General features: G+C 45.1%; 1 protein-coding gene across 2 annotated transcripts in view; it reads right to left on the minus strand.

The window, feature by feature from the left end:
* Nucleotides 1-426: 426 nt before the first annotated feature.
* Nucleotides 427-26,194, minus strand: part of Glg1 (golgi glycoprotein 1) — a 99,291-nt gene continuing 73,523 nt past the window's right edge. Inside the window, exons 11-26 of one of the 2 annotated variants that reach the window (XM_039097676.2) lie at nucleotides 25,846-25,999; nucleotides 24,490-24,627; nucleotides 21,595-21,681; nucleotides 20,332-20,394; nucleotides 19,509-19,622; nucleotides 18,259-18,347; nucleotides 16,671-16,788; nucleotides 15,873-15,965; nucleotides 13,197-13,334; nucleotides 11,264-11,387; nucleotides 10,017-10,159; nucleotides 9,746-9,847; nucleotides 8,792-8,899; nucleotides 7,678-7,864; nucleotides 6,826-6,932; nucleotides 427-5,187 (exon numbers count right to left, since the gene is read on the minus strand). In XM_039097676.2, the coding sequence (XP_038953604.1) occupies nucleotides 5,020-5,187; nucleotides 6,826-6,932; nucleotides 7,678-7,864; nucleotides 8,792-8,899; nucleotides 9,746-9,847; nucleotides 10,017-10,159; nucleotides 11,264-11,387; nucleotides 13,197-13,334; nucleotides 15,873-15,965; nucleotides 16,671-16,788; nucleotides 18,259-18,347; nucleotides 19,509-19,622; nucleotides 20,332-20,394; nucleotides 21,595-21,681; nucleotides 24,490-24,627; nucleotides 25,846-25,999 (1,933 nt within the window). In that variant the 3' untranslated portion in view covers nucleotides 427-5,019. 2 annotated transcript variants of the gene reach the window in all.

The raw sequence follows: 26,194 nt of genomic DNA on the forward strand, positions 1-26,194 counted from the left end.
GTCCTCTGGAAGACTACAGAAGCAATCTCTCTAGCCTGTCTTTCTCTCCAGGACAGAGCCTCACACACGGAAGGGTAAGTAATTCAGGAGAAAGCAGCTCTGCTCAACAAACCCAAGATGTAACTCCCAACTTGCTGCAGCTCTGTAAAAAGAGGACGCAGGTTCCCCTTCTTTTTTTTTTTTTTTTCGGAGCTGGGGACCGAACCCAGTGCCTTGCGCTTGCTAGGTAAGCGCTCTACCACTGAGCTAACTCCTCAACCCCGAAGGTTCCCCTTCTCAATCCTGCAGTTTCACCTTGCTGGGCCCCAATAAGCCAGGATCCAAGAACCCCATCAGCAAGGCCTGTGTGCGTAAGTTGGCTCACAGCTCAATAAACTTGTAAGGGTAAGAGATTCCTCTCGCTCACTACAGAGAACATTCGACAAGTACAAACCTGCAAACTCTTTATTAAATTCTCCCATTTCATCTGTACAGAAAAAAATGCACATTATGTTCAGAATCTCAGTAACATCTCAAAATTACACAGCATGAACATGTAAAAACAAGGAACTGCAGGGATTTTATACATAGAAAGGAAATCCATTTACAAAAGAGGTTTGTTAATTGTACTGTTTTCTCAAAAAATAAAAACGAAAAGCAAAAACAGGTTAGAGGCCCAAGACCTTGCACAGCACGCGGTGTACTCTGCCTTTCTGCTCTATCTGCCCTGCTTGCTGCAAGTGGCTGCCAGGAGCCCTCCAACCTCCGTGCTGCAAGACCAGAAAAGGACCCCTGCTCTGAGGCTCTCCTGTCAGTGTGGGCTGGGCCAAGGTGAAACACGACACAGAGACATGGCCTGTCTGCAGGCCTCCTCACCTAGGAGACTCTCCAGTGCCTGGTGCTCAGGGCCCAGGTAGAGGGTAAAGATGTCACAGAAGACCCTTGTCGGGAAGGACCCTGCCACCACCTGCCTACACAGACAACCATATCTTTGTGTTCTGGGTGACAAGCAGCCCCTGAGTCCCCACAGCAGTTTCACTGTTTGCTCAGGGGAATGTGTCACCCTGAGGTTTAATCTTGGTTGCTCACAACTCACTGTTGTCTGAGGTCTGGGTAGCAAGAAGGGAAATCTGGCTTTAGAGTTGGTTACCGTAACAGGCGATCCTGGCCCTCCACAGTGGAGAGGCCAAGAAGAGGTGTGGCTGGACAGATGGCAAACCAAAGCTACATGGAGGGATAGGGAGGCCAGAGTATCAGGTACCAAAGCCCAGTGGGATAGAGATGGGTCAGGAGACCTGGGCCCTGAAGGTCACACTTTTCAGAACTACTAAGTGTGCCCAAAGGGCAAAAAACTCAAGAGGGAGGGCATTCTGAGCTGTGTGAGTTTTCAAACTCACAAGATAAAACGCAAACTCCCAAGAAGCATGTGATTCAAAAAGTTACCACCTTCTTTTGGTTTCTGACCCTGTCTTAGGCTGCAGGTTGCCAGACCAGGCTGGTTGACTTCTGAGATACTGAACTAGGGGCAGGTGGAAAAAGCTTGCTCTGTTTTGGGGCAGGAAAAAGAGAGTGGAAGGGATGCTTCTCTCCAGAAAGTCCAGAAATGTACCACAGACTCTAACGGAAGCTGGGGAGTTCTGGAAATCACACTGACACACAAGAGTGGATGCTCGCTCTAGGAAGGCTGAGGACACTAACACAGAACTCTATCCTAGTCCTAGTGTCTGATAATCAGGGCATCTTCCATCAGTTGATGTCAGGAAAACAGGAAGACATAAAAAGCTGGACAGCGACTTCATGCCTACTCATCTGGGACAGTGGACTGCATGTCCTGTCTAAGAACAGGAGGTGGCAGCCATGGAGCCTGTACTGAACAGTCATCACCTGATCACTAAATGCCACTTCATCAGTGGTTCTGGGATGCCCTTACCTCCCTACCTACCAAGGACGCACGGCTCAGCAAGCTGGTGTGATTCATAGAACCAGAAGCTCTCGGGGAATGCAGAGGGCCAAGGCTTTCTCAGGGTCACGGCTAACGTATTCCCGACAGCAGCAACAACAGTGAAGCCCAGGGACTGGGTAAAAGAAATGTCTTGCTCTTGGAGTGCCTCCTCTGGGAGAAGCCCTGTCAGAAAAGAAGTTTAGTTTGTCTGGTTCTTGGCTCACTACCAGATTTCTGACCTCCTGATCCACAGAGGCCCTGGCCCTGGCCTTGGTCCTGGCCCAGGCCCCAGATTTTTGAAATAGCAAAGGGAAGTGAGCTGGCAAAGCTAAACCACCATGACTTAGCAATGCCTGAAGCCTTGGCCTAAACCCTCCTAACTGCTTCTATTTCTAGGCAGTGAAAGCAGAACAGTGAGGGCAAGACTCAGACTTTGCCTCCCACTGTAGTAGGTCAGTCAGAGTTCTGAAAGGTTTATCTAATTTATAGCCACGAGTGACTCATGAGGCCACAGAGCCCACGCCACTAAGCCACGAGCTTCAGAATGGATAGCACTGGGCCCTTAGACGCAGACTAGAAAAACCTGCTTAAGACCTGCTCAGGACCATCAAGACATAAGAACTACACCAGGGAACATGGTCACCTCCTTATACTAAGCAATTCCTTTTTTAAATGATTTATTTCATGTATGTGAGCACACTGTCACTCTCTTCAGACACACCAGAAGAGGGCATCAGATCCCATTACAGATGGTTGTGAGCCACCATGTGGTTGCTGGGATTTGAACTCAGGACCTCTGGAAGAGCAGTCAGTGCTCTTAACCACTGAGCCATCTCTCCAGCCCTTGTACTAAGCAATTCAAGACACTAGTAGCTATCTTTTCTGTTCTGACCATTTCTTTTTTTTTTTTTTTTTTTTCAGAGCTGGGGACCGAACCCAGGGCCTTGCGCTTCATAGGTAAGCGTTCTACCACTGAGCTAAATCCCCAGCCCCTGTTCTGACCATTTCTAATGGTAAATATTTTAAGAACCAAACTCACCAAACCCACCAAACCTCTACATCTATTGCTGGCAGCGTGGATTCCTGTCAGTGCAGAAACAGAAGTGCTAAGACACGGCAGAAGCACATATCAGAAGGGAAGCTACAGGGATCAGAGCTATGATTCTACCCCAGTCCAATGGTAAACATCATGTGACACAGACACTGGGAGAGGGAGGGACCTTTGGATTGGCTCAGCCAGTTAGCAGTGGAGGATGCTGCTTGTAGAGCAGGGGTTTTCAGTCTCACCAGCCTCGAGCATCCCAGGACAACTGCTGAGAACCAGGAAGACTCTAAAGCAGGACTTAGGGGCCAGGTAGCTTAGCAAGCAGTTCCCCATGGTGACTTCCATTACCCAAGCAGGGGACAAACTGCTAGCCCTGGAACTCACTGCCACCAGAAAAGGCAGCAGAGAAGAAAACCACAGTATTCCTATGAATGTAGTCAGGTCAGACAGAGTAACTTGGAGCAACTGACACAGCCTGCAGCGAACACCTCAGGAAGACGCGCATGGCTCTGGTGCACATGGAAGGCAGGAGCAGGGAGGGCACCGCAGAGGGCCTGGGTCTGTGTGGACAGTTTTAGGCACATGATTTATAATACTCTGTGGACATCTAACAGGTTAATAAAATATATATTATATAAATATATCTCCTACTGTACATGCCACCCTCTGTACAGCCACTGTGACACCATGGCCCAAACTCGCCGAAGGGGAACTGCAGTGCCTGGGCTCCTCGCTCTTAGGCCCCAGCACTGTCACCATCTTCACACTGGAGGAGTGAGGGAAAATGGCTGGGACACTGCTCTCTCAGATTATGGAAGGTTGTCAAGTCACCAAAATAGAACATTTATCCAGTGCCTATTAGAGTGGGTACACGCAGCAAATGAACAGAAAGGGGAAAAAAAAAGAACGAAGAAAATCCTCCATCTTTTAATGCAACCCCTTTCCACATCCCTTCATTTAGAGGCACAAAGGAGCTTGTCAGGGAAGTCTGCCTGGCACGGATAGAAAGTCAGGCTTCAATGCCAGTCACACACCCGAGACCACGCCAAATCTTCAGAAGCCATCACTTCCTGCCTGTACTGTTGCTCAGGAAGCTAAGTGAAGTGAGTCCCACACCTGTCCCTTCCTGCCCTGCCACCCTTACCCTCACCTCAGAAGCCCCACACCCTAGCACTGTAACTACTTCTTGCCGATGTACAGAACCCCCAGGGCAGCCCCACACTTGGCAGGGTTCATAAAGACGAGGCAGCTCCGTCCATCCTGGAGGAAGATGGTGGCTGGGACCCTGCTGGCTGTGCACTCGGGCTGCTTCAGACTTTGCTCCCTCCCTAGTCCATTGCCAGACCCAGGAAGAAGGCTCATGTCTGCACTGGGGCGATCACAGAAATGCCTGTTGTCAGGGGATTGTGGGGAGCAGTGGCTTGTCTGGGGTAGAGGGCAGAAGGCATCACAATGCAGTAGAAGCCAACAGGCCCTAGAGCGGCTGCTTAGTGTCTGTCCCCACTACTTGCTGTGGCCCCAAGTTGCTTCTAGGAGAGGAAATAGACATTTCATGATCAGGCACCGGATATGCGCGTCTCCTCCAAGTTCTGCTGACACCTGCTGCATTTACGTGAAAGAAAGAATCCTACTGCTCGAGTCAAGACTGAAGGAGATGTTCTACTATATACACTTTTTCCTTTTTAAAATTTTTTTTGTCTTTTGTTTTGTTTTCTGTTTTTAAAAAAAAAATTTGAGTTGCAGGTCAGGTGAGTCGGTTCTGAAGTACCAGCAGTTCTGTTGGTGTGACAGAATTGTCTACAGGCAGGTAAACCTTCGCCAACAAAAGCTACCACCAAAGCAGCCAGCTGCCGCCGCTGCAAGGGCAGCTGGGAGGAGGAGGACACCGAGGACATGGCCAAGTCTGGATGGGAAGATGCAGTGGGCACCTGATGCTGCTCTACTGTGGGTGCTGGTGCCACCGTTAGAAGGGCGAAGTGAGAGGGTACACTACACAGGACGGCTGTACAGGCGGGCGGGCCTGGCAGGAGGCTCCTCTGGTGGTCAGGCAGCTCTACCTGTCCTTCAGCTCTCGTGTCACCCTCTTAGTGATCCGTCCACACATCAGGCCAATCAGGAACAATATGCAGATGCTCCCGCTGATCACAGACAGGATGTAATTCTTTGATGGGGATGTCATCACTTGCATGGCAAGATCAGAGAAGCCGTCCGCTGGGGCCACCTGGAAGGGGACAGTAGTATGACCCTCTGAGGATAAGGGATGGGAGGCAGGGCTAGGTCTAACTTGTCCCTTGGATTCCTAGCTCAATTATCTTTTTTCCTTTAAATTAGAAACCTTTTTAATCTAAAAAAACTTTTTGGCTTTTTTGCGATGGAGTCTCTTTATGTTCTGGCTGGCTGCCTGGAATTCACTATGCAGCCCAGGCTGGTCTTTAACTCAGAGCTCTACTGCTTCTGACTCCCAAGTGCTGGGATTAATGACACTCAGCATAGCACCTGGCCTTTTTAAAAAACTTTAGTTATTACTGCTATTCTTGTTCTGTGCGTGTGCTTGTATGTGTAAGATGTTAAGATGTGGGCGCACATGTGGGGGCCAGGGGACCACTCTGGAGTTGGTTTACTCCTTCTGTCTCTGACTAGGCTCCCGGGATTGGCCTCTGCTCTTCAGGTTTGTCCCTCAGCCATCATGTATATCCTAATTCCTATCTTTTAGTTCACAGGGAGCCAGGGAAGGAAACCAACACAGCTACAACACTGTTCTTGGGCCATACGCTATAGGTTTCCTGCCCAAACTGAGCCAGAGGAGGGGACCAAGGTCATCCTCAGGAGCGGTCAGTGCGCCACCAGCAGCTCCTGATGCTGCTTGCATGAGCCTGAAAAGCCGAGACCACATTTTATGTTTTTCTTTTCTTCCTTTTCTTTTGTGGATAAAAAGTGCCGTTTTGATGTGTTTCTTTTTAGATGAAGGTCCTGCATGCTGGCCTCAGACTTGTGATGCACGTGCTTCAGGCACCAAGCACTGGGGTTACAGGCGGGCACCACAGCACTGGCTGTTCTCCATCAAGTTTCTTATTTTGACTTTACTTATTAAGCACTACGTTGTAAGTATTTCCACATCAAAAACAATGTATAATCATCGCTTAAAATGACAGACTACACTTTAGCACACAGCAGTCTTGGACATTGATGGTTTAACTCTTTTCATCCTTAATTCCTACTGCATCCGCCAATGGATCAGTGTGGTGCCTCAGATGACAGAGTCAGGACCAAAGGTTTCCTAAGTGCACATAAAACTGCTCTTTTGGGTATGGTCCCGGAAGCGTGGTCAAGGGAAACCTGAGTGGCTCCTACGTTCCTGGTAGATATGTAAGAGCGGCGTAGGAAGGGGGCGATTAGTGAGATTTGCTGGCCCACAACAAGCAGTGAGCGACTCTGAGTCACTCAGCCTCAACCTGAGCAGCTCAAAGGGGAGGAGGACGACTTAGTGTCTGCTGTCCCACCTAACCTGGGGCTTCACACGCGACTTCACTCCTTGAGGAGTGAAGGGATGGCTGACAGTTATGAGGAACGATGACTTGTCAGTACTGGGGTCTGGGAAACTGAGACAGTGTTTTGTAGACTTAGTTTTCTGTGAGGGCGATGGTATTTCAGGGTTCATAAACAGTCCAGATTTAGAAACAATAATTTTTTTCCTTTGAGACAGGGATTCTCTATACAGCCTGTACACCATCACACCTGACCTGATTTTTGAAATATACCTTTTGCTCGATTTCTAGCCAGGATAACACCAGTCACATATGCCACAGAGATAAAAACTGGCAAAAGAGGCTGCCACATCAGGAGCTCTCTTGGTCCTTACCTTGGCTGCATAACTCCACATCTCGATTCGGTCATTCAGGCGCTTTTTGCACTCGGGCTGCAACCTCACGCGCTTGTCTTCCAAGGCCTCCATCAGGCAGGACATCTCTGTGGAAGCAAACGGCAGAGGCTTGCGACTGCACGGAAGTGATGGCTGCCAAATCTGCCAGAAGATTCTCAAGCACCTGAGAACTCAGCTCTCTGGGACCAACTGATCAAATTCCTTCCAAGAACCTTAATCAAGATCCCACTGGCGAGGAGTGTGGTTTCCAGCGTCAGCTGCTCAAGATCTCTTATCACCTCCTATTTTTGTTGGGTGTCCCTGGCTCAGAAACAAGTTGTCTGTCACCTGGGGTCCAGACGCCCAGCAGCTGCCATGGTGCCTTCGAGGGCCCCTGGGATGCTCAGTGTGGGGAGGGAAAGAGGATACTGATGGTGACTGAACTGTTTAAGAAGACAAGTCTCTCTATGCAGCTCTGGCTTTCCAGGAACTCTCTCTACAGACCAGGCTGGCCTTGAACTCAAAGAGATCTGCCTCTCTCTGCCTCTAAGTGCTGGGATTAAAGGTGTGCACCACTATGCCTAGCTATACCTGAATTATTGATTCTCTAATAAATAGCACAAATGTATTTTTTCATGAAATCTCTGGCTCTGGTCAATTCATACCTGTACAACTGTTCCCAAACTCATGGCCATCAAGGCCTAGCTTTACCATCAAGCTGACACGTAGAGATGCTGTATGTGGCTGGGATAAGAGACACAGAATAGAATAGCTGCACCTGGTAACTCACAGGTAGTTTTTGTCCCACCCAAGACAGTTCAGACAGGGACAGACTGAACAAACATTACTCACGACGCCCACGGCCGGGGGTGATGGCTGCACAGTGGTGTTTAATGTCCAAGGCACACGCTGTGTGAAGAACTGGATCCACAAAGATGTCTGCTTTGCTTTCCTTCAACATGTTCAACACTTCCTGAAAGGGAAGTTCATTGTGGGGAGCTTTGTAGAAGAAATGTATCCAATCTGTGTTTGTAACACTCTACAGAACATGCAAACAAACAAGCCAAAGAGTGAAGGTGACCAAGAAACTAGTCTGGGAAGGTGGGCGGTAACATTGCTAAATCTGCACAGAATACAGACTTCTGGCACCTAATTTAATCTGTTAACTACCTCTGAGGAAGCTAGGACAGTGCGTCCATGACGGATGATCAGGTAGGGTCCCTGGCACTCTGGCATGCCACATTATTTTAAAGTATGTATACGTTAGAATTTTATTGATTTAATAGTTGTTCTTTTACTGTAGGAAAACTGAACAATAAGGACTGAGAATCTTAACACACAGCTGTAAGGCTGACTTCTGAGCTCTATTTTCAATCAAGAGGCTAGGGACATGGCACTTGCTGCTCTTCCGAGGACCTGAATTTGGTTCCTAGCACCTACAATATTCAGTACCTCTGGCTTCCTTGGGCACCAGGGACTTATATGCACAAATGCACATGCAGATCACACACACGCACGCACGCACGCACGCACGCACGCACGCACGCACGCACTCAATCAAATAAGAGTCTATTTTACAAAGGCCGTGCTGAATGCGTTTGAGTCCACATTTTGAAGAAAGGTAGGAGCTGGTTGAAAACGAAATTCAAGCTGGCTGTGGTGGCATAAGCACTTGGGAGGCTGAGGCTGGTGGATCTCTGTGAGTTTGAGGCCAGCCTGCTCTAAAGAGTGTGTTCCAAGACAGCCAGGGATACACAGAGAGACCCTTGTCTCAAAAAAACCAAAAAGGTATTCAAAATACAAAATATAAGCCTTCCTACCCAGCATTCTATGCTGTTACCTCTTTCCAAACCATAATATGCTTCTTGACCATTATTCTGTCTCTCCTTCAATAAATAATGCAATAGGATCAAGAGGAAAATAGAGAAAAGGAGATAGGAGATAGGCACGGTGAGGGTGTGGCTACCTTTTTACACAGCTCTGTCCTGATCTTGAGCAGGTTGACCTTTAGGCACTCTTCCACTTGGCCTGTCTGTTCCTGGGCTGCTGCTTCTTCAGCACATAAATTAGCAATCTATTCAGGAAAGAGAAAACAGGGCTATCCTGCTGAGAAATAACTGGCTTCCAGAGAAGACCAACTCTGCCCAGCCAGCCCTGAATTCATGGTGCCTGTTGCTGACTCTGACTGGGCCTGCTCCTTAGGGACAGCTGAAACAACGCCACTGTCTTTGGAAACCCGGGCTTCTAAAGCTAACATTTCTGATTCTCCCATGTGCCCAAGGCTCAGCATAACAGCTTCCTAGTGGACTGTGCCCTCTCCACACCGTCTTGATGCCAGACACTTAAGCTCTCTTCTGGTTTCAAAGTTCACTGGCGATTCTGAAAAGAAATCACATTGTTCTAGGACTTATCACAAAGAAGGCTACTCTGTGATTCCACAGAAGGAAGGTTAACTTGACATGTGTTGCACATGGCATGAACTCATAGACTTCCCAAACCTGATCTTCAGAGAAGAGAGTAAACAACTTTCTTTAGATAGCTTTAAGAGCAATCTAAACAAGGCTCCTCAGATGGCCTTTTCTAGCTTGGTAGACCAATTATTTCCAAGGACAGGTACTTAGAGACATTAGGAGAGCACTCTCATTTTTCTGCCAAGTCTTAAGGGGTTCTGGATGGCTATCTAGAATAATTAGGGAGGACCACAATGCATGTAATTATAAAAGCATATGTTTATTCGATAGTAGAGCAGGGAGGCAGTACTGTCGTGTAACAAACCAAGTCTGGTTCAGTGTTATGCAGAACCTGGAAGTCTTCCCTACAAGACAGGCCTTTAAGTAACCCCATGTTGGGAAGAAAGTGCAGTATAGAGCTTTCTTCTGTCACCTCTTTGGGGAAACTCTCCTTTGCACCCAAAGCCTACCTCGTCTGAGCAGTGCAGCTGGAGCTGAGGGTCTAGGCGGTAATCTAGCGCAGACTCTTGGATGATGATACGGATCTGATCCTCACAGTCTGAAGACAGGCGCTAGAGATGACAAAGGGAGACCAAATCAGCGCACTTGAGAGCCCCAGAAGTTTATCTGACCTTCACAGCCCAGCTTGGGGAAGACATAAACAGGACAACAGGAGAATGCTAGTGATGTCCATGGAGAAAATGCTCATCAATACAGCTCTATAGAGCCTGGTCGGCGTACCTGGTCAGCGTATCTCAGCTTGAGGCATGAGATAACTTGGCCTTCTAGCTCTGAATCATCCTTGGCCTTGGTCAGGATGCCATGACAGAATTTAGGAATGTCAGCTTTACAGGCCTTCCTTAGCACGGGGTTTAAACGGTAATCTAGAGGAAAAGTAAGTCAGTGTATGATGAAATGATTCACTTACAAATTTTCACAAATTTTTGGAAATTCATCTTTCAAAGGGAGCATATTAGTTGGAGTGCAATTTGCTGGGGTGCATATTGGCAAATAAGACAGTGGTGGTGTAAGCCTTTAATCCCAGCACTCAGGAGGCAGAGGATCTCTGCCATGTCTGAGCTAGTCTGGTCTAGTGTGAGTTCCAAGACAGCCAGAGTTACAGAGAAACCTTGTCTCAAAAACAAAAACAAAAACAACAGAGGAATGTGGGTAAGGGGCATGGAGACATATTGTGTTGAACGTTATGAATATAATGCCAATTGGGTGAGTTAGTTAGCAGTGAGATATCATGCGACGACTGCTGTTGTTTAGGTAGGTAGGTAGGTAGGTAGGTAGGTAGGTAGGAAGGAAGGAAGGAAGGAAGGAAGGAAGGAAGGAAGGAAGGAAGGAAGGAAGGACGGACGGACGGACTTTCTGCAGTTCTAGGAATATATCCCTTCAGAGTGGGGAAGGCATGGCAGCAGGCCTGCAAGTCGCAGTTTTTTTTGAGACATGAATTTCACAATCCTCCTGCCTCAGCTTTGCTCGTGCTGGGATTAAATGTGTGTGCTACCACACCTATTCTCACCGACACTGCTAATCGGCAACATGACTGAGCTTAAGGGCACTCCACTATTTCTCAGGAACCTTCACCTTTGCAGCAGCTCTGCAGGGGTTTGTGGTCCAATATTTAAAAACCAACATAATCATTTGGACAGCAGAAACCTTGTCCATAATAGGTAATTTTGAAAGCATCATGAAAGAAATATCCAATTTTTTTTTTGTCCACTAAACTACAAGGTTTCCCAGGTAAGAGCTGAAATTTTCCCTCTGAAGTTTAAAATTCTAGTGTACGTAAATCTCTAGAATTTCCTTTCCTAGGGATTCTGATGCTGATTTCTTTTCTGTTTTTTAAGTCAGCTGTCCAGATCTTCAGTCCCTTTCTGGAAAGCCCACAACAGGAGAGAGTACATGGCTCAGGTAACATGTCCAGCAGTTCTACTTGGGGTGCACTCAGCAGAAGCAGGAAGGCTGAGGCAGGGTGGTACCTGTGTTCTGGGTGATCTGACGCTTGGTGATCATCTGTTTGCACTTGGGGTCCATCAATTCACTGTTCTTGTTTTGTTTCAAACACTGTAACATAGTTTTAGAATCTGCTTCTGGACAGAACCGCTGCAAAGAAAACAGAATTTTATAAAAACGGCTATCTCAAACTAGCAACTAGTCTACCTGTTCTTGCTTTTACAGTTACCAGAGTTCATAAAAGCACAAATCAAAGGCCATCGCTTAGCTAAGCAGGGAGAGCTAAGCATCATCAGTAAGTGCCCAGCCTAGGGCCCCTCTTTATTTTTACCTCCTGCATTTTTCACATTTGTCTCTGCCAACACTGGACATCAACCGTATAGACTGTAAATTCTGCATGGGTTTGATTAACATGGCTATGTTACAGTGTGACCCATGTCACAGGTGCACTTACTGGGTGAGTATAACAGCCATCCTGCCCTCAAGCCATACCTCCCAACCACAGTGGCAGTACTTAGCGATACTAAACCAATGTGAACAGGGACTTGGGGTAAGGACACATGTCGTTTACCTTAAGTGCTGGGACTGTAATCCACTCACTGGGAGCTTAGCCCTGTGTGCTCACTGCTATCCTTCAATCAGAGCTCAGTGTGGGGCTGGTAATGAACTCCACCTTTATCTGTCAATCTACATGTCTGGTCACACAATTCAAATCTGGTTAGGACCCTTCCTTCACCACGACGTCTCCCTTGTTTGTTCTAGTGGTCATCTTTTTCCTCCCTCCCTTTCTCTTTCTTTGGCATGTACATTCGCACACACACAAATAAATAAACATCAAATCCCCACTGACAGTTATTGACAGAATCAGGTATTTTAAGGAAGTGAGGAATTTTATTAAAGTTTCTTTGCACTTCCTTAAGTTTAATTTCTTTATATATATATATATATATAGGCACATTAAGAAAATTCACTAGGGGGCTGGAGAGATGGCTCAGTGGTTAAGAGCACTGACTGCTCTTCCAGAGGTCTTGAGTTTATTCCCAGCAACCACATGGTGGCTCACAACCATCTGTAATGAAATCTGATCTGTAATGAAATTTGATGCCTTCTTCTGGTGTATCTGAAGACAACTACAGTATACCTATATATAATATATAAATAAATCTTTAAAAAAAAAATCACTGGAAGCCATGTGGTGGTGGCACACGCCTTTAATCCCAGTGCTCAAGAGGCAGAGGCTGGCAAATCTCTGTGCGTTTGAAGCCAACTGGTTTACAGAAAAAGTTCCAGGACATCCAGGGCCACACAGAGAAGCCCTGTCTTTAAAAATCCAAACCAATAAACATTCACTGGAGAATTATTTGAAGAAATCGACTATATAGATTACCTACACATTTTGCAAGTTGGAGATGGCTCATGGGTAAGGGCATCTGCTGTTCTTACAGAAGCTCTGGGTTCCGCTCACAGCCCCCACGTGGCAGCTTACAACCACCTGTGACTTTACTTCTAGGAAACCCAATGCCCTCTCTGGTCTCAGTGGGACCTAGGCACATATATGGTATCCATTCATACATGCGCATAAAATAAAATGTAAAATTCTTGAACAGAAAGCAACATCTTGAGAATGAGGGTTATGATCTGAAGAAAACACTGGATTGTGGCTTTCTCGCCCGCCTATCTTGGCAACCTATTTAACTGTATTTTGTTCAAAGCAAAGCTAGTTAGCTCAGCTCTGTGATTTTTCCAACAGGAGCAGCATCCACGTTGCTTAGAGGTTAATGTACACTCTGGCTGTTCCACCCTCAGAGATGCTGGGGCTCGGGAATGCAGTTGGCAGCTGAAGACAATGCTATTGGACTGCAGACCACAGCGGAGGGCAGCACCATGTTGGCTGTGTGTAACAGGACACAAGGAAACAGGTCATGCTCTTATTGTCTTAGGTCGTCCCTGGTTCTTTACCTTAATCATCTGCTTGCAGACTCTCATGAGTGTATAGTCTAGTTCTGGGTCCATCATCTCTGTCTCCTGCAGCTTAAATACTCTCTGGTGACAACGGGTACTCAGTTGCTTCTTGTTTTCTTTTAGACATTCAATAATCTGTAACAGAAGAGTTGTGGCTGAGTTAGGAAATATATCAGAAAGTCACACAGTTCATCTAGTAACTAACAGTTATGTGTAATGTAAGAGTTATGGTTGAGGGGCAGGAGAAATGGCTAAGTGTTCAAGAGGACTGGCTCTCCCAGACCTCCTAAGTTCAAATCCAGCAACCACATGGTGGCTCACATCCATCTCTAATGGGATCGGATGCCTTCTGTGGTGTGCCTGAAGACAGCTACAGTGTACTCAAATACATAAAATGAGTAAATTATTCTTAAACAAAAAAGTTATGATTGAGTTAGGAAGCGTATCAGGGATTGAAAATCATCTATTCTGACCGAAATGCTCAGTTCAGTGCATGACATTACATAGTTTTTGTAACCCAGGACCTTTTGTTTCTAATTCCAGGCAATAGGAGTAAGGACTTTCTCATTAAGGACTCATATACTCATGGATTTATATAACCTTAGGGCCAAATGACAAAAATTCAGGGTGATTAGCAGGCTGTACTGAAATCTAAAAGGGAACCCATTTAGGCTTTCTGATTTCTTCTTTCCTGAGCCACTTCTTGAAAGGATTCCTTGTGGAGCACACATTTGACTACTCTGACTAGAGAGCAGGTAGAAAGTCCAGAAATTTGATTAAACTCAACATATATTTTGTAAGAATAGTATTAGATGCTAAATATGAATTGTACCCAATCCTCCATGGCAAATACCATCTTCGAGACAAACTATGAAGAGCTGTGTCAGCAAAGGTGGGGGGGGCACTATAAAGAGTGTTCCAGGATGGATTTTAAGGTTAGTTTCCTTGCTATACACATGCTTAGATATAAAGATGTGTAACCAAAGAAGTAGATAGGAAGCAGTACCAAGCCATGGCTGCAGCACGGAGTCATGAACTTCTCTGAAGTACTCTAGGCACAACCAGAAACCAGCACTAGTTAAAGCATACAGATTAAGAAATGATATGTAAGCCAAGAACTCAAACCTGAGAAGAAAAGGTAATAGAACACTCAAAGAAAAGTACAAAAATACACGTAATGTCCTAGAAGCAATATAGAAGAAAATGGTGAACAAGAATCTAGGATAAAAAGAAGCAAGGAGAGATTTAAGAACTGAAAAAGCCCAATGGTGCTATTTAAAGAATGAGAGAATTGTCTGGTGGCAGTGGCACAGGTCTTTAATCCCAGCCCCTGGGAGGCAGAGACAAAGGAATGGATCTCTGTAAGTCCAGGGCCAACCTGGTCTAAACATTGAGTACCATGACAGCCTGGGTTACACAGAGAATCTCTGTCTCAAAAAACAAAATCCAGATAGAGAGGGGGAGGGAAGGAGGGAGGGAGGGGAGAAGGGAGAGAGGGAGGGGGAGAAAATTGAAGAATAATTATTAACCTGGGTAATCCTGAGCAACTGCCTGGGTAAGCTGAGCCATTACCTCAAATGCAACACGAAGTAACCAAGACCAGAAACCATTCAGACAAAAATAAAAAAAGTCACTAGGAACAGACCTGGGTGCCCCCACCTGTCCACAAGAATTCCAGCAAAAAGGAAAAGCAGAGCTGTATCTGTAAGAATGGCACCCAGAAGAAGAATCTGTTCTGACAAGTGCCCACCATGTTAAAGAACAAGATCCTGTCTGGTTTCGTGTTCACCGAAGTTACAGATCATCGAATGGAAACTCAAACTCAAACGTAACAAAAAGACTAAGTACGAGGAAGAAAGAGAAACAGAGAACTCAGACTGTGTGCTGCAACCACACACAAAAGGCAGGGAGAGAAGCATCTGAGGCTCAGAGGCCCTAGCTTGGCCTGATACTGAATAAGCGGACACTTGTAAAAACATCACGAAAACATGAATTTCAATCCTGGTGATTCTGGGACTTGCTTCTATGTTATTTGAAAAGGCTCATGGGGGATTTTTCTTGATGTCTTGTAGGGATTTCCCTGCAGTGCTGGGCAAGGTGGTTTAAGTCAGGTGGACTAGTAGCTGAAGACCACTCACCCTAAGCTACCTAGGGAGTTTGAGGCTAGCTGGGGTAGCACGATACCTTGTCCTAAAAATCAAACACACAAAATTTCTGTTTGTGAGACGCTATCAGAAAAGAACATACACATCATGGGAAGGCAGTGAGAGAGCTGAACAAAAAAGTCAATATGATCAGGGTATATCATGTGCACATATAAAAGTGTCTGTCAGTAAACACTTTATCTTGAACAACTAATATGCTCTAATTACAAAAGGGAAGAAAGGAGCAGGGAGAAGGCTAACCAGCATTCATAGGGGTAAAAAAGGACTGTGCTTCAGAACCCTGGGTGGATATGGATGTGGAGTTACTGAGGAGACTGTATAGAAGAAACACCTGAGGGAACAGCACGAGCTTCCTAGGCAGACAAGGCAGAGTGCAAGCAGAGGAGTAGCAGGGGAGAAACTGGGCAAAGCACCCTGGGACAGCCCAAGGGGACAATGGCAGTGAAACTGTGAGGAACAGGCTGCTGCAAGGGTGGCCTGTCTTGAGATCTGTAATTAAAGATATTACCTGAGCATTTCCATATTGCACTGTAGAACAGTAGTTCTTGATGTCACTCTTGCAGGCTTCATACAGATCTGGTTCCAAACGGATGTCCTCTGTCTGCAGGAGGAGCCCGCGTGGGAGAGAGAAATGAGAGGATTTTAAGCTGGAGATGTCAAATGTTTATAGACTTATTTGTTGAGTAATGGCCTCTGAAGGTGACGGCAGCATGAAGATGACACTGAATGTCATATGGTAAAACTTCATTTGCGACTGTCTCATGCTTCACAACAGCAGCTGAAGTTGTCCCCTCACCCTCCTCTCCCCCTCAGCTGTTTCATTTGGCCACCTATGCAGCAGCCACAGCTCCCAAGCTGACACGTACATTTAAGGGAGAGGGTTTTATTTCGAGGCAAAGGGAGATTTCCCTTTTCCTCTTTTCTTGCTGGAGATGAAAAGTGAGGTAGATAGTCCCATTGCTTCTAGAAGCCACCCTTCAGCCACAGGACCAGCCTTAGGATGAACGTGAGGCCAAAGACAGCTGAGTGCACCGGGAAGACCTGCCATCTTTGAGGACAATACTGATTCAGTGACTGCAGTGACCAAACTTTTGAGTCTGTCCTAGTTTGGCTTCCAGTGTTTTGTGGTAAAAAATGTTCCATCACTTAAAGCCAAACTCAAAACAGTAAAGAAACTAATGTCATACGGAAAGATTCCCAACTGTTACTCCATGTCTTCTGCTTCACATCGGCAGCAGAATCTATCCCCTCCTCCTGTCCTCCGCAGCTGACTGAGCACTAGTGCTGTGGTTTCCAGAGCCATTACCATCTCCAGCTCCTCCACACGGAGCTGCTTGCGGCACTTGAGAGACACCCGGTGCTCCTTGGCCTCCTGCAGAGTGTCGTTGCGCACGGTGGTGCTCAGGCAGATCACCACATCCACCCTGCCATGGAGGGAGAAGGCAGACGTTAGACTGCCTGCAGTGGGGTGAATGGCCATGCACTAGGCTCAAACAGGAGCAGGCCATACTCTTTACCCAGAGTTCATTCACAAACATATAGCTGTGTTTTTAAATGTCGTTCTTATAAGTCTTGATGTTGTTGTTTTAAATAATTCATCTGTCTCCCTTATTAACAATGGCTCAAAAAGACCAGACTACCTGCATATGGCAAATAACCCAATCACGTCCTTTAATTGAAAAGATGAAGTTCTAAATTTGAAAGGGGAAAAAAGTTATGCTGAGATTGTTATGGATATAGCTATAGATGATATCTACATTCATGTAACTTTTTTTGAGACAGGGTTACTCTGTATAGTCTTGGCTATCCTGGAATACACTATGTAGACCAGGCTGGCCTTGAGCCCAAAGATCCCCCTACCTCTTCTGCCTGAGTGCTGGGATTAAAGGTGAGTGCCACTACCTCCCAGCTCTGAATTTACATAACTACAAAGAGTATATTGTTTTAATTTTTTCTTAGAAACAGTAACAATCAGGGTTTCACAATGTATCCCAGAATGGCCTGGACCTCACAGTCTTCTTATTCCATCTCCTGAGTTCTGAGATTAGAGGCGTGTGCCACCCCAACCACCCATATAATTAGTACCTATTATTTTCCAACTGTGGCTAATTTGTAAGTTAAACCTTGTCATAGGTATGCAAGTACAGGGAAAGGTTTATACAGTTGGTTGGTGCACGCACTGTGGCTTTAGAACATGGCCCACTACACCGTCAGAACTCGGCAGTACCCCGAATGATGATTATAGTTCTGACTGGAGCAGAGGCCACACAGAGCATATGTGATAGGACAGTTCAATACTTGTTTATTAAGGACAAAGTGACCATAGTAAGAATGGTGCTCTCAACATTCACACACTGTGAAGCAGTCATTAAAGTTATAGGGGTAAAAAAACTGTCCAAAATGGGAACCTAACCACAAGAAAGAAAATACGTCCTAGCAATATGGTTCCCCCACCCCCCACCCCACAGGGTGTAAGATTTGGGCAGCTGTGCTGTCAAAGCTTATCAGTTTCCTCATTAAGACCTAGTTCCAGAGTCAAGGTCTGCTTCTTCCCTAAAACTCAATACTTGAGTGAGGCTTGTACTGCTTCTCTTCAGAGATGAAACACTGGGGTGATGCTGGGAAAAAGCGGTTTCAGCAGTTTCCTACACCTCAGACAGGCGGAATGAACCTAGGAAGAAATCAAGAGCATTCCCACACTCCAGGAGCTTTTCTTTGAAGAATACCTATGGCCATGAACAAGTGTGGCTCTAGGCAGCTGTGGCCATGGTCTGGTGGACAATGCCAGTGTGGTTAGACTACCTAAGAGAGGCACGGGAGGCCTCACCCTTCACACTCATGCAGTAGCCGAGGGAAGCTTGGGAAGCAGAACAAATCAATTAAGAGATACATACTTCTTTTTTATGTTGGGGCAAAGTTTTAACACATCCTCCTTGCAGGCCATTTTGAACTTGTAAGAGAATCGAAAATCCTTCATTTGGACCTGAGAGATGAGAAAGAAAACCAGTTCTGTGGCAAGTTATGATTAAGAACAATGAGTGACATTTCAGCCAAGCAACAATCACAGTGTGAGAATGCGATTGTCTAGCATGCATACAACTGGCACTACATAACAAATGAAGTACATGCCCTTGACACCAGCACTTGGGAGACAAAGCACAGGAAAATTAGAGGCTCCAGGTCGTCCTTGGCTATATAGCAAGTTTGAGGACAGCCTGGTCATTAGACCTTTCACAGTCTGCTGAGATCTCATGACTTTCCCTGTGACATCCCATTGGTCTTTCTGTACTTAAATCATACATCTGAGCTCACAATGTCGAAAGTGTTCCTCTGGCACAAATAATTTATGCTCTGTTCCCTCAGGGTTCTATCTTAGTATGTCCTCATGCAGTCACTTCATTCCACAACCCCTGCTCTGGTTTTGTTTTTCTTCCTTGAAGCAGCCCTGCTCGTGCAGCTATGGTGTATACTATACCTGCTCCGGCATCTTTTACTGGAGTCTAGACTCCAGCAGGGGAGGAGAATCCATTTACAGAACGAAGTGCAAGCAGATGGGCTATTGGCTCTGAGAAACCGTTAATAACCTCAGCCGACTGACAAAGCATCCTCTCTGAATAAAGTGCTTGCTATGCCCAACTTCCGTAGCTGCTTCTTATTACCAAGAGTGTAGTCCAAACATATTATTCAAATGTAAATCTGAGTTGAATGATTTAAAATGAAAAAAGGCAAATATGCTCTGTAGGAATTTAGTGCAGTGGAAAATTGTTTGTAAGGTGAGGCCCTGTGTTTAATTCCCAATACATAGTGGGAGAAAGAAATAAAGAAAAAGAGAGAGAGAGCGTGAATACAGCAGGAGCAGAAGAGGTCCAGGGCCCAGAGTATTGATGTACACCCACTACACAGCACTACAGACCCAGTGATATTGCACTGCTTAATGTGAGCATTAGAGCCGGGGTAGGAGCTGCTGGTCCTCTTGTCTCTACCCTTCTGTAAGGAATGTGCCCTAGGATGAGGTCTCACTTCATCTCATGCTAAGCTGTTGAGAAAAGTCCTGTTTCCTGGGAAGCAATGGGAAGAGCAGAGCTGTAAAGCAGGAGACAGCTATCTAGGAGTCACCACAGCAGCCGAGACACAGGGCACTGACCAGCTGGAAGTGAGTGACGCCAATGGCGCACTTCTCATTCATGTCCTTCTGGTGCTTGTTCTGGATCAGACACTCCATTAGGTCCCCAGAGTCAATCTGGTTGTCTGCCACATCCTGGGGAAGACAGGACACACTTACACTTTATTTGTTACAATTAACAATACAATCTATAGTACCACCCATGAAAATGTTAATACAGGCGACCCTTGAAGTCTTCAAAATAGAGACATGTCATAAATCCTTCAAACACAAGCCGGGGAAATCAGGGAAGATGGCAATGCAGCAGAATAAAGTTCCTGAAGCGAGAACACCTGCCGGAGAGCCATCGCCATTCCCTTGTATAATACCAGCAGCAGCTCCAGGGATGATCCCTATCTGTCAGCTCTTAAAGGTCACCAAGTGTACTTCCCTCCTATAATCTAGGAAAGGATGAGTAAGAAACAAAGTAGGGAGTCCCTCAGCACCAAGGTGTAGCGGACACAGTTCTAGTTACTGCCACTGCTAATATTGCTGAGAAGCATCTCAGTCACTCCCTGGAGTGTCCCTCTTGTATCTTTTCTTATAAAGTCATCTCATTCACTGCTGCTAGCCACACACCCTCCTCTGCAGAGTGCTACCAAGTGCTGGAACTAAGCGCTACGATCAGACAGGGTCCTGGACGTTGGCCTCTCCCCAATCCTGCTTACAGTTCTAAATCTTACTTACTGGCTATCGTTCAACAGTAATGTGTGCTGAAGACAGAGATGAGCCCACACTCTTGGGGCCCAGAGTCCCATTGAATTTGGTTCTCTTAGCAACCCTTGTTCCTACAGACATTACTTACGTGGCAAAAGTTGTGAATTATAGGCTCACAGGCTCTCATCAGCAAAGCTTCTATTTGTATGTCCTGTAGAAGATAAGACAGATTGATTGATTACTCTGCTACGCAAAGGCCAGGGATGGAGGAGGAGGCTATAGGTGTCGGTGTGCGTGTCTCTGTCCTAACCATATAGCTGCAGTTAGAACTCGGAGAGCTATTGCCTTTGCCTGAGTGCTGGCATTAAAGGGCCTGGCAGGCAGATCCTTCATCAACTTGAACAAATGAAGAGGCAGAATTAAGAATAGGAAGATGAAATACTTGGCAGTAACATTACAGCACGCAAGTTCTCTGGAGTTTTTATGATCTATTTCTATACTTAGTGGGCTTTTTCTTTTTAAAGATTTATTTATTTCATGTATGTGAGTACACTGTCACTGTCACTGTCTTCAGACACCAGAAGAGGGCATCAGATCCCATTATAGATGGTTGTGAGCCACCATGTGGTTGCTGGGAATTGAACTCAGGACCTCTGGAAGAGCATCCAGTGCTCTTAACCACTGAGCCATCTCTCCAGTCTCTTTGTGGGCTTTTTTAATCTCATGTTTTATATTTTAGTAGGTTTCAGGTTATAACAGGGATAAACGTGTTCAATCTTTCATGTACAACTGGAAATCTCAAGACTTTATTAAGCTTTACTAAGACTTTATTTATTAGAACTAGAACTAATAGTACTAAAAGAGCTTCAGACTATGGCCGCTTAGATTGCTTTTAAATGTGATTGAGACCTGAAGTCCAGGAGCCATCTTTTCTCAAATGAGAAAAACTCTAATAAATAATAAATTTGAAGAAAAAAACCAAAGAGCTAAGCGTACAGACAGTTACAGAGCTCCTGTCGCAGGACAGAAGGGTTGGGTCAGGACACAGCACCATGTACTACTACTACTTCTCCTCCTCTTCTTCCTCCTCCTTCCTTTTGTTTGTTTGTTTTATTCTTCTGTTTTGTTTTGTTTTTTTGAGACAAAGATTGTCTCAATTCTGGCTGTCCTAGAACTAGCTCTGTAGACCAGGCTGGCCTCAAATTCACAGAGATCCACCTCCCTCTGCCTCCCCAGTGCTGGGATTAAATGTGTGTGCCACTGGCTACAATGTACTCCTTTCTAAAGTAAGTAGGGAAAGACTGATTGGGACTTTTGACTGACAAGACCATCTATTCTCTCAAGATTATGGAAACAAAAGTGCTAAGTAAGCTGGCAGCCCCTCTCCTCTAGGGGGCTGCTCACTACTTACCTCAGACTCTAACTCCGTGAGGTTGCCCACTATGTCTCTGCATTCCACAGCTAAGTCATCCAGATGGTCCTGAAGGCACTCAAGCTCCTGAACATAAAAGGCAAGCCCTTCAGTCACGTAAGTGAACAGGGAGAGTGGGACTCAATCTCTGCTTCCCTTGTACTCAACTTCCCTTTGAAACTCTCTCACTAAACCAAACACAAAGGCTTCACTTGACCAAAACTAAGGTATAACATGTTGCTTGGTGTAACCCAGTGGTTGAGAGCCAAGTGGTACAATAAATTATGCAAATTCAAAAGGCCAAATTTACGAGCCCAATGGGAACAATTCAAACTACAAACTTCAGTCTATAAACGTTAGCAGGCTATTTTTTAAAAAATTACTTTATGTGTAAGAATGTTTTGCCTGCATATGTGTCTATGTGCCACGTGTATACAAGGGATGAAAATGATATCCAGCAGCCAATACCCTTGGTAAGTAATTAAGGTGTTTCTTTAAAATGTTCAACTGCAATGTGACAATTTCATGCTATCTCTGTATGTGACCCAGTAATTAGGGTTGTTTACAGAGGCACATGTACAGCTTATTTATAGAAGCATGCCCTATACTACTTGCAAGGCCCTTGAGTGGCCAGACGCAGCTCCCGAGGACAGGCAACCACCAGGCCCCACCCTCTAAGACACAGCCCAAAATCAGGCCACAAAATTGTACCAATCCCGGGCCATCTTAGAAAGCTCTACCCTCAAGAAACCTTATAGAAAGCCCATCTCCAGCTCAGGTCTTTTTGTGGTATTTCTTGGAGCCAGATTACCAAGATACTTTAGCATTACTGAATAAAATCTCACAGCAGGATGTAGTGACGCACACGTTAATCTCAGCACTCAGGTGAGCAGAAGTAGAAAGTGTATGAGGCCAGCCTGGTCTATGGAGCAAGTTCCAGGCCAGTCAGTACTACTTAATGAGACCATATCTCAATAAATAAGTTAAGAAATAAATGAATAAGAAAAAATTTCTTCATGGTCATTTATTGACTATAATCTTCAGTCAGGAAAGGGTAGAGCCGTGGGTACTTCCCCCACTATATTCATGTGTAGGCATAACATACATGTATAGGTATAACATACATGTATAGGTGTGTGTGTGTGCGTGTGTGTGTGTGTGCGTGTGTGTGTGTGTGATGCGCGCGCATACATATGGAGACTAGAGGTCAACCTTGGGGGTCATTCCTTAGTAACTGTTCGACCTGTTTGTGAAACTAGGCCTCTCACTGGGATGTGGAGATTGCCGAAATGGTTAGGCTGGTTTCACAGTGCGCTCCAGGGACCTGCTTGTTCTCCTTCCCAAGTATTGTAAGTAAGAGCCACTTTACCCTGCTTTCATTTGAGGTCCGAGTATCAAACCTATGTTTGTACAATAAGCCCTTTACCAATTGGGCTGTCTAGTCCCTGTTGTTTGAAACAAAATTTCACAAAGCCCAGCTGACTCCAAGTTCTCTATGTAGTCAAAGACTATCTTTTCCTGTTTTTGTTTTTTGAAACAAAATCTAACTGTCTAATATAGAGCAGGCTGGCCTCAAACTCAAGAGATCTACCTGCCTCTCCTCCTGAGTGCTGGGATTAAAGGTGTGAACCATGCCTGGCTGCCAAAGCTATTTTTGGACTGATCATCCTGCTTGCACTTCCCCAGTGCTCTGAGATTTACTAATCTCACTCATGTGCTACCATGTCTGTCTATATGTGACTTATATATGGAAAATTCCAGAAGTGGTCTGTCATGGTATAAATGAAGCCTGGAGACCTAAGTTCAGTCCTTATTCTAATAATAGGATCTTCCCTGATATGATAAAGACATACTGTCTTGCTCATAACTTCCAATAACACTTTCCCCAAACTAGACACACAGTCTTAGAGACCATCACAGAAGGCACATAAGTATTGAGGCTACTCTTTTCTGGTTTACTCTTTGTGGAGAGGTTATAATGAAATGAATTCTTAGTTAGAATGCGTCTTGAGTTTTTAGTAAGGAAGTTTTCTTCTCTGAGTCTCAATTTGATCAATCAAGTAGAAAAATAACTCCATTTCCATGTACTTCATAGGCTGTTTTAGGATAAGTACATCATCTACTGGTATATATCAGATACACACGAATATGTGGTACCTTGCTATCACTAACGGGTTTAATGTAATCTATAAATGTTAGAAAATAAATTAAAAAATAGAAAAGAATGAATTAAAAGTGAGTCACAGTGAGGAAAGAAAACGGAAATATGCTAAGGAAGGAATGTCTAACATAAACAATGCCTACCACAAAATCTTATATTTTTGTCAGAGCAGGACATATTTTGGCTCTAAGGTTTCTTTTGTTTAAAAAAATTTTTAATTTTAGTTTAAATATAAAAGTATTTTTCTGGTAGAGCGCTTGTCTAGCAAGCGCTAGGCCCTGGGTTTGGTCCCCAGCTCCAAAAAAAAAAAAAAAAATTTCCTGAATGTTATGTATGTGCAACATGTGTATGTATGCCTGGGCCTACAAAAGTCAGAAGAAAGGAATCAGATCCCCTGGAACTGGAGTTACAGATAGCTGTGAGCCGGTGTGTGGGTGCTGGGAACTGAACTTGGGTTCTTTTCAAGAACAACAAGTGCTCTTAATTAACCTCTGAGTCATCTTCTTAGACTCTTTCACTCTAAACTTTAAACAAAGAGGGAAAATAATCAACTCTAAAGATACAGAAACCATAACATTAAAACATATGAAAAATGTGTTACTCAGATATAAAAATAAAAGACTCTGGTGGGTTTCTTCTAGAAAGAAGACTGAAGAGATAACAAATCCCACCAGCAAACACTGAGCTGGACGTCATGGGGACTTTAGGAAAAGGAAGAGGAAGCTGGCACCGACCTGACCAGTCTCTGTCTTCTCACTGCACCACTTTCCTAGATCTATCAGGCACTTGTCCTGGAGGGCAGGATCCAGCTTAACATCCATGGCACGCTGGTGTAGGATCCTCTGGACTTCAGCTCGGCATTCTCGTGAGAGCTATAGAGAAAGAATGAGTAAGACTTTAAAAGTAACAGAAATAAATACATGAAGCCCCTATCAGAGCAAACTAAACGAGGCCTGTAGTTTACCCCTTGAAATCTATACAAAATGGTATCTTCAAGGAAAAGAATTAAATGCTTTAGGAAGCTGCTAGAAATTCAACTCTACAAGAAGTTTGTTCCAAGGCAGCATTTTCAGTAAACCATTAAAACAAAGGTGTCCTAAAGTATCCTGAAAACAAGTGAACTGGATCTATTCAAAGTAGGGTTTTGTTTAAGCAACCTTGCTTCTCGATGAGTATGGATAAAATATTAGATCTGACTCAGGCAAGATTTACACATACATGCTGCATGCAGGAGACGACAGAGCATCAGTTACAACACACAGTCTCGAGAAACACATACACACAACACACACACACACACACACACACACACACACACACACACACACCCCATAGAGAGAGGGAGAGAAAGAGAGGGAGAGAGAGAATAAAAATTAGGGTCAGGCTCCTAGCTATTATATTATGATATTTTCTAATTTTACCTCCTAGGTCTGAGTCCTAGACACTGAGACTAGGCTCAGAGGATATCTGCACCAAGTATATAAAGTAAAAACATGGCTACCATCTGTAACATATGCAGAAATAACATTCAATAAGGTCTCAAAATGAGATATAGCAGCATTGTAGGTGGCACCAGAAGACAAGAAGCTCACACAAATACCTTAAAGGGTAGCAACTGGGGCAGGGAGATCCAAGAAGCTTATATGGAAGCTTCTACTCCCAACGAGTGCATTGCCAGAAAAGTCTCATTAATATAAAGCATTTGTGTTTTGCTGCCCAAAGTGTAGAAGCCTAAAGAACCATTTGTATGCCAGATAAAAGCTTCTAATGGATCTTTAAACCTAAATAAAGTTAGAACAGCAGAATTTAATTGTCCATTTGTAATTTGGATTTTGAAAATTTAAAGAGAAAACCTGGGACTGTTTCCCCATATCCTTTGTTTAGAACAAAAACAAGTCAACACACAGGAGAGAAGCTGGCTGGTGGGACAACCGGACCAGCAGGGGTACTCACTGAAGGACTGCATTTCTAGTAGTAGAGCATCCTGCAATCCTACCACACACACCTGCAAGGCTTCCTTGCGATGACAGAAACCAGAACAGCAGATAGGAAACAAGTGACAGTGGGAAGAACCAAGGGTGGCGGCATACCCTCCGTCCTTGCTCTTCTGTGCGGTAGGCATGTCTATACAGGCAAGAAAACACAGCTCCGGGAGGCATAAGTTCACTGGTCTCATTCCAACCATGGGTGTGGCAAAGACGGGAAGCATCTCCCTGGCATTTCCGGTATAAAACAGGGTCCAACCTAGAAGGTTAAGAGAGAAGCACTACTTTCCATATTTTCCTTCTCACACACTCTAAGGGTTTTGCTGGCTCCCCACCTGCTTCCGACCAAGTCCTAAGGAAGTCGGGCTGGCTCTGAAGCCGCTGTGCACCTGAGGATGAGCTTCTTGGTCCTCCTGCCTCCACTTCCCAAACTGAGGTTACAGGAACCAGCAAG

This window comes from Rattus norvegicus, chromosome 19, assembly GCF_036323735.1.
Source record: "Rattus norvegicus strain BN/NHsdMcwi chromosome 19, GRCr8, whole genome shotgun sequence".
Lineage (NCBI taxonomy): Eukaryota > Metazoa > Chordata > Mammalia > Rodentia > Muridae > Rattus > Rattus norvegicus.